At 38.5% G+C, this 9,168-nt stretch overlaps 1 protein-coding gene and 2 non-coding genes across 3 annotated transcripts; 2 read left to right on the plus strand and 1 right to left on the minus strand.

Annotated features, from left to right (window-relative positions):
- Window positions 1-707: 707 nt before the first annotated feature.
- Window positions 708-8,653, minus strand: LOC118426436 (synaptotagmin-2-like). The gene is made up of 8 exons (XM_035835814.1): window positions 8,464-8,653; window positions 6,790-6,889; window positions 6,288-6,384; window positions 5,938-5,974; window positions 5,633-5,766; window positions 2,977-3,103; window positions 1,677-1,848; window positions 708-1,389 (listed from the first exon to the last, which is right to left on the minus strand). The coding sequence occupies exons 1-8, from the start codon at window positions 8,495-8,497 to the stop codon at window positions 1,245-1,247; spliced, it is 846 nt and encodes a 281-aa protein (XP_035691707.1). The 5' UTR covers window positions 8,498-8,653; the 3' UTR covers window positions 708-1,244.
- On the plus strand, window positions 2,603-2,674 carry Trnac-gca. Its single transcript has one exon. It is a non-coding gene; the product is annotated as a tRNA-Cys (tRNA).
- Trnac-gca lies at window positions 3,328-3,399 on the plus strand. Its single transcript has one exon. It is a non-coding gene; the product is annotated as a tRNA-Cys (tRNA).
- Window positions 8,654-9,168: the final 515 nt, after the last annotated feature.

Raw genomic sequence — 9,168 nt, forward strand, 5'->3', positions numbered from 1 at the left:
TTACAAATAACATAATGTACGTTCCATCTACATCTTCACGAATTACGCTTTCCACAAAAATACTAAAATACAGACGTCACCAAAACCATTACTTTCCTTGCGCATATGTTTATGGTATAAGGGTATGTATGTACAACCTCCTTTATCGTAGATGAATCAGGCCAATCCATTTTCTGCTTCGTTATTGCCTGATCTCTACGGAATTTCCCACGAGTACCAAACGACACACCTTGGGGCGATCTGTCACACTTGTCTGAGATTGAATGTAAGATAAGGACGCGGGTTAATAGACTATGAACCTTTGTGCCTACCCCTTGGTCCCGTTGAAACAAGTGTCACAGATGTGTCCCCCGTGCGGGAGTATGTTACGCTCGTACTTGGTACCGGGTCGCTACATTGTGCCTTTTGATCTCATTCATACATTGAACTAACTCAAAATATACATTCAATTTTTTATTGACATTGTGCGATGTGACAAGGGCACTGGTTTGAATTAATTTACAAAGGTTAGTATCAGATGAACAATGAAAACTTTACTTGCACTAACATGAGCACGAGACGATGTTGAAATGGTTTATAAACATCACAGTTCGACAATAGATAAAGAGTAATGAATCTTTAGGATCCAACACATGAATGCAGAAAGAAAATAACTTCTCCAATTCACTGAATTAGCCGTTGCCTTATGCTCAAATATACACGATGCTCTTTTAAAACAAAAAAGGAAACCTGTACCATACTTTTCGTACTGTATTTTGATTTATTATCAATAAAAGTCTTCTCAATATACAAATATGTGCCGACATAATTTGATATCTTCATTTTCTATTCAGTTAAAGATCCGCGATGAGTGCACTTGTGATATACTCGTTCATTTGAATTCATTCACATTGTTTATTGGCACTGATGAAAGATATCACTTTGTCGTATCAGCAATGAAATTATCTTTGTGCATAAACGTCACCTTATTATTACTTTTATGCTTTTGTTAGTACATATGACAGCATTTAGGCACAATGCATTTCATCAACTTGCGCAGATTTGCATTGATCACTTATCACTTATATGATACTTTAGAACAACATATATATATAATTTGATTCACTTCATCAACATCTAGGTACAAATATCACATAAGGCGAAGTTACATATTTAATTACGCTTATAACGAATGAAAACATTTCTCTATACATTAATTCCACTGATATCATATTTTATTCTTCACCCTGTCCATCATCTGTGCCTCAGCTCTGATCCTCGCTGCCCCTTCTTGTGTCTGACGTCACGTCTTTTAGAGTACACCAACTGGTGACGGGTTTCCGGGGGTTATCCAACATCTCTCTCCACTGCTCTGACCATGGACCGACCTCACTGCCCCCTAGCGGTACCCTATCGACATAACAACATGCAAAACATTCAAAGGTCAAATATGTGTGAAGTGTTAGTGGAGTATACATTACTCTCTTATACAAGTATATCGCATCCAATTGTGGAGCTGCACTGTCTAACTTTCATGTATATATAGACATAATAGTTATTCAGGAGTTCTGCAATAAATTATCTCACAGTTCGGAATGTGCAAATGATAGTCGTGTAGGTCAAAGTTCAATATCCCATGGTCCGTGAACAATATTCCCACATGTGTAGAGGTTTTTGACCGGTCAGCTGTTACTTACCCAGAAGTATCTTGCAGTACCAAGGAAAGAAACACTCCTTTCATGTCCACTTCAGCCACATCAAACAGGAAGGACTCGTTGAAGATGGGATCAGAAGTTCCTGTTATCACCCCCGTTTTCTTCCTATCTATCTTTTTGTTTTCACACATCAAGGCCACTTTGACGTAAGTATCTGAAATGAAAGATAACACGTTTTATCTAAATTGGGTTTGTAAGATAGTCGAGTGTTACTGAAAATGCATTTAAGTTCGCGGGGATTTAATTTCGTGGTAGCGGGAAAAAGGACTTTTCGCGGTGGTTTTAAGTTCTTTTTTTTTTCTTTATTGAAATACGTGTAAAAATACAAATAAACGGACGAGGACTAAGTGACGGCGGACTCAAGTTACATTCAACTTATATTAACGCCGCCACTTATACAAGAATTGAAAATAATAAAATTATACAGGACAATAATAAATAGATAATTACATATGTATGAACAGTGTGCGTGAGTCGATCTCCCTTACTGGAGTAGAAAACAAAAACAAAGAATTATACTTGAATCTAAAAACGATTTGTTGTTGCAATGTACACATGTGTTGCTTCTATAATTCTGCAATTGACATTGAAGGAGCAGAAAGAACTACCTTGTAAAATCAACATTGCTTTGACATTATTTGCAAGACTGTGGAAATCAAGTATATGTACAAGTAACCCAGAGAGTTTGCCGATGAGAACTGAGCGCTGGTAATTATAGGTAGGGCAGTGCAAAAGGTAGTGTGAAATAGTTTTAAGTTCGCGGTAGCACCATGCACTGTAGTCTCTTACTGCTATGAAAAATTGTTCGCAGTGAAGCGGCCACCGCGAAAACATTTAACCACCGCGAAAGTTTCTGCATTTACAGTATATGTTAATGATCAATTTACAAGGAATTCTTTAAGCACACCGGGGGTATAGCTCAGTGGTAGAGCATTCGACTGCAGATCGAGAGGTCCCTGGTTCAAATCCGGGTGCCCCCTATAGTTTTTTTTTGCTAATGGCAAAACAGTGGCTTTAGCATATTGCTATTAAAATGCATATGATGATATTACATCAGCAAGCAACATCATAAAGAACATTAAGCCTGACTTTTGGAGGCTATCAATACAGTAAATAGAATACTAGTACAGGTTAAAGATCGTACTACAATGTAGTTTCAAGCAAACATAACTGTGACATCCTAGTGAGTAGCAATAACATCAAGTCCATGACATCAGTCAAATGGTTATCTATCGACCAACCAACAAGACGTCTGTCAAGTCTTAAAAGTCCATGGCCTGACCTGAAGTGGAGAGAGGTTGGAGGTTCTTAGGGATGATGTTCCGTGCCTTAATGATGGTGACTGTCAGCTGACCCGGCGATGGAAGGTAACTTAAGGAGAACATCACCTGGCGAGTGTCTTCTCCAAGCTAGAGGTGGTGGAGTTAGTTTGTCAGCCTTGCATATCATTAATGGATATAAAGCAAAGAAACATAAATTTGTTTCTAGACTTTGAATGCCATGAAGAATATTGGAATACGTATTTGTAGTAATCCTTGCATTTATAAACGAAAGACATTTTCCACTCTATACCGTTTTCAGATTTACACGCTATATCGAAACAACAAAATGAAAATACTTAAATCAGTCAATAGGGGGTATAGCTCAGTGGTAGAGCATTCGACTGCAGATCGAGAGGTCCCTGGTTCAAATCCGGGTGCCCCCTACTTTTCCTCGACGCTAAAAAGTACAATATGTTTTGCTGATCGTATATGATACTGCACTAGGTAGGTAGGTTTAAATAGGATGTTCTGGTGTCACACCCAAAACAGTCTCAATAGAAAGCTGAGCAACTAGAAAGCGGTTTACGATTTGTCTGTAGTTATCAGCGTTAACATCACTGCCACAGCAAAGTTTCCTTGGAGATGTTAATGGCATTTGCTTTATTTTTAGGGACATACAAAGAAGTCCTATAACACTACACTGACGAAAATTGGCCTAGTTCAATCAACTGCAATTTGCATAAAGCTAGCATTAGACACCCTGCAGCGATTGGGAGCAACAGAGATAATAGTACGTTAATAGAGAGCGTAGGTGGAACAAATGAACCTAACGAATAGGCCTAAGGTAATTCAAAGTGCCTCACATATCTGCGCTGCATTTTAATCTATTTTGATGAAGGGAATTTTGCACTTTGATGTTAGCTATGTCTTTGCTGGTTTTTAATTTGCCTTACAAGAATAGACATTCCAATCACATTACATGTATTTATTTCTAACCTCGCGAAAAGGGCGATGTGGTTTTGGTGGAGAATTTCGGGCAGACGTGCCAAATTTTCAGATGTATTTGGACCGTGGGGGCCAATTAGTTGCAGTTTTGAAACAAGATGAGAAAAAAAAGAATGAAGCGTTTGTCATGAGTTTCGACCTGCGGGTAACAATGATAAAGATCAACACAATTCTACCTGTTTCATGCAAAGTAGGACATAAAAATCTATAGAGAAAATTCATATCTAAATGATGCTGAATAACAAGCACTGTGATTGTAAATATGCCAGAATTGTTTTGTTATCATTATATTGGTGGGTTGCAGTCCTAAGTAATTGTGCTATGCATTCTATTCGTAATTCTACTCGACATATGTCTGTTGGAATCTATAACACATCGTTTTGTAGCTTTTTCAACAGTAGCAACCTAATTTACATATCAATGTGCTCTAAACTACCATATTAGTCATCAAGCGACCCCATTCGTCTTAATGACTCGTTGTAAAGTCTAATAAAGATTAAAACATCGATGTCCTGCGAGAGATGTATCAGAATAAATCACAATGTAATCACGCGCAATCTATGAAGCTGACATGAATGACCACGTAAAGCAAACTTAGAGGGAGCCATATCACAAATATCTCCCAAGTGAGCTAACAGTATATTTCCCCCCTAACGTTATACAATTAGAGCCAACGGCAAAGTGTATTTCCTTCTAGACAAGATTGGTGTGATTTCTGAATGTTGTGCAATAGCTTTGGATTTAGTAAAGGTGATTTATAGCCAAAATGGATGGATCATTCAGTAGCCGGCATTTGTTACTGGTTATGTCGCTTTCATTTCCAACCAAAAAATCCTGGGGTACATTGTGCTCACTGAACTCAGTGGTTTATCAAGTGGTTATCCTATAGGAATGGGCGACAGTTCTCTAGCTGTCTGCACACAGAAGGCGAAGAACAGATATGGATGGAGGAGACTTGTGGTAGCAACCGTGGTGAGGTAAAGTGATCCTATTGGAACAAGAGTTCGTAGACGTCATATCTCCATGAAATAGTCCAATTATGCAAATTACTTCCACGTTTACATAATCTATGCTTAGTTATGTACACCTTTAGATAACTTATGCTGGTCCAAATGTTGATTGTCCGATAAAATACCATTGAGAAGAATTATAGCACTTTTATATACATTATGCAAATTAGGGTCAGATTTGCATAATTGTTATCTGCTAATGTTCCACCAGCCACAAACTACATATATTACTGGTATTTGAGTCTTATAATGGAAAACACTACAAATATAGATTTCCCTCATTAATTATACAAATCAAGACCACAGCACATCCAGTTCAAAAGATACAAAAAACGAATTTTTGCTGCAGTACCAAGGTCACATACCAGGGGGCCCAAAATATACCTTGACCTTCGTCTTCCAAACATTTACCCACATACCAAATATCATGGCAATCCGTCTAGAGGTTCTTGAGTTATGCTGACCACAAATATCCGGAAACACAAACACACACACAGACACATACACAGACACACACACACACAGACACACCCGAAACTATATCTCCATTTTTCATGGAGATAATTACCGATCAGATGTTATGGTTCCATATTCACTTCGGGGAGGTGCATTAAACTTTTTATGATCATTTCCTCTGGCAGAAAAAATACTTAGATATTACCGCAAAGTCACACAGGACACGAGCTGCCGAAGACCTCCTTCTGCCCCGGCGGAGGCTTCTCAACACTTCCTCCGGCATGTCCAGCTGCTCCGACTGTGACCGGCCTCTTCGATGTACATCCTGCTGGCACGCCACTATAGAAGATGGATCAAAGAAAATGGCTCGTGCTTTAGAGGAAAACCAAGTATGTAATGATCCTGAGGGGGTACGGGTTGACACTGACATTTAAGGTTGTAACGATTTCTCAAGCTTCTAAAGCTATATCAAATATCACACAAGAGAGACAATATTGACGGAAAACCAACCTGAGCTTCTTCGCCGAACTGAGGGACCAGCATTGTTCTGAAAATAGTAAATGTGGTATTGTTCGTTTGAATTATATTGATTTTAGATGTTGACCAAATCATACATACGAATGACTTAGTCAGATCGTGATTTTAAAACATACATTATGCAGAAAGTCACTTTCAAGAAAATATGTGTACAAAAATATGTGTTGTGTTTTATAAACATCAAAACGAAAACACAATTTTGCCCATTCCTTAGGACTCAAACTCTACCATTTGACGTGTTTGATAAATTCTCAGGAAGGGAAGCGTGGTTAGGTATAGATTTAAAATGTCTGATTATGACTATGGCTATCTTTTAAACCTACATGTCTCTCTGTGGAGTCTGTTGACCTAGTTGGTGATTCACTCGTAGATTCTAGAGTCTCTTTGGGCAGCTGGTTATCCGTCCTCGACGTTCGTTTACTGGGCAATGGAAAATGACATTAGAATATGTGAATAAAAAGCAAATTAATTAGTTTTGTCATCCATACATAAATACGCGTAGATTGGTCGTTGTTGCGAGCATGCGAGCAAAGGGACTAGGTCAGTGAGATCTGATTATTTCTGTGTAATTGTAATACCGATACATGGGTACTTCCATAATAATGGAAGTAAATTAAACCCTTCGGAAGTAGAATTAAATATACATTATATGGACTGGTAGTTTCAATACAAACGATCACAGGCCTGAATTGCGAGCTGTTGCATCAAATGAAAGTCACATAAAGTCATAAAATATGATAACTTTATGATATATATCCATGGTGATATTCTCTAAGATACTCAACTTGACCTAACTATATAATGGTACTGTGCGTTTTCTCTTACCTCTTCACAGGGGAGGCCGAACCACGTCTGTCTCTTCTGGAGAACATCAGTCCCTCCTCACCAGCTCCTTCCGATGTAGTCAACATGGAGAAGCGGGCATCTTAAGGACGGAAAATGACATTATATATTTTGTTTTCTAGCACAAAATTTCATCTGATTGCAATCGGTTCATCTGAGTTATGTAAATTGTTCTCAAAACAAAAAGAAATGGACTCTCATGAAGTTTTAACTGAAAGGACAAAAGGAAGCCTTTTACACCACGAACCGTCTCTCAGCCGGAACGAGAGGCGACATCGACTTCTAACAACCTTTGACCTAGTGATGATGTCTGTTCAACGGTTAGTAAGGACCATTATAAAACAATTTTACCTGTAGCTGTATAACAGAGAAGGTACATCTCTAATGGCTACTCTTCAAACACTCAAGAGGCAGGCGACAAGGAATTCAGGGATTTGCGCGATGACGCGTGTCAAATCCTTCCTAAAGCACCCATAAATATCCCTAACCAAAAGGAGACCATTACCGAATGTTGCTGCGAATTCTACCTTCAGAGTGAGCAAATATTTATATACCGATGAAGTGTAAGTCCATGATCTTTTTATAGATTTGTGAAAGATGTGAAGATACCGGAAAGTGTGTCGGTAAAAGGGTCGCAACAAGTCTTCTGACAAATGGCGTAGTTATATTTTCTATGCGTGTCAAATGAGGCACCTGTATATGTGGCTCAATGCTGTCCGCAAGCTCCCCCCACTGCGCTTATAAACCACTAGCTAAATCACTAGAATGAAATACATCAATCTTAAAGCTTCTGTTGTTGAAGCGGGCCGTTCAGAAATATGGGATCATTGAAGTAGTGATGTAAATTTATCTACTCTACAATTTACATTCAATTTAGCTGATCTCACCTCGCTTTCCTTGCCCTGTCAAAAGGCCGCCCGAATATTCTGGAGCACAATTTATTTTCGCTTTGATAGCATAATAAGATGCAAGTCTGTCTACTTAGTCTTTCATACTTCCGGGCGGTAAATCATGCATACATAATTGTGTTTTAACGATTCTTTTTTTGTTCGAAAGAAGCAAAGCGACGCAAAGTGAAGCAAAGCGAACCGCTACGTTAGAAAGCAGTGCAGTTCAGAGGGACTTACACAGCTGCAGGGCAACAGTCTGTGTTATGATCTGATATAGAAGTGAGGATAGTTGATATCTATCTTCTGTTCCATTCCAAACATGAGCTTCAAATCGAACGGTTAAAGCTTACAGAAGTAATCCTCTTGCCGAGATTACGTAAAACAAAGTGCGACTTTTTCCATCGGCAAATCTGTCAATTAAGGGCGTTGTGGAATGCAAAATGTAGAATGTTTTAGTCACCAATATAGTATGGAATAAATCTGTGATTTGCGTTGGCTGTATATATCAACAGTATCATTTACCGAAATACTAAATAAGGACACATATTTTTTCTTATATGAATCTCAGTTCATTTGTTCTGGATTACATTCCAAGAATGTAATGCATTTAGATACAATTTAAAGCTTATTGCTACTAATCTTCCAATGTTTATAACATGGATACACAATAAAGCATATCTAATAAGACACAAGTTGATACAGTATCGTGCTACTTAGTAAAAAAATACAATTCACCCTTTTCACGAATACATAACGTTGGTCTTACCTAGAGAAAGTCGTCGACTGCTTCTTGCCTGCATCTTGTCTTCAGGAGAGTCGCCCTCTTCTGGCACAGCCAACCTTCACATAGAGAGAAATAACACCCCAACTGTCTGTCATACATCAACACCTAGAAAATCAGATGCCTCTCTCACATAGTAGCGAGGCCACAAGGTTTGGGGGACATCGATCTTATGCAGATGATGTCCATTAGAGGTAGTGCGTAGTAGGCTTCAAAGGTGCCAAAAATTGACAGAAATCAAGAAATAAATCTGCCCTTTGACACAAACTGTCAAGCAGACCTTGTAGTTTAAACGGACAGATCATAATTTATGATCTTGTGAGGGAACACTTGACCCATGTCTTGGTGAAGATGACAATGCAAAAGGAGTTGGCGCCATGCCTAATATGTAACATGTTTGCAAAACTACGTACTAGAGTTCAGTGACCGCATTGTTTTCCATATAGATTTAAAATGCAGAACAGTTAAAATGCGTTGATCAGCAGGAGATAATTGCGTTATTCTAAGTGTTTCAAACGATCTTTTCTGTAATCGATCAAATGAGCTATTTTTTGCACATTTGATGAGCTTTTAAGCTTATTGACGACATCGGCACTAAACTCAATTGCTGATGACTTAAGTGGACAGGACCGTTAAACAGAAACTGTTTGACGTAGTTACACGTGTTTATCACAGCCTGGTACACCGTGT

This window comes from Branchiostoma floridae, chromosome 11 (genome assembly GCF_000003815.2).
Source record: "Branchiostoma floridae strain S238N-H82 chromosome 11, Bfl_VNyyK, whole genome shotgun sequence".
NCBI lineage: Eukaryota > Metazoa > Chordata > Leptocardii > Amphioxiformes > Branchiostomatidae > Branchiostoma > Branchiostoma floridae.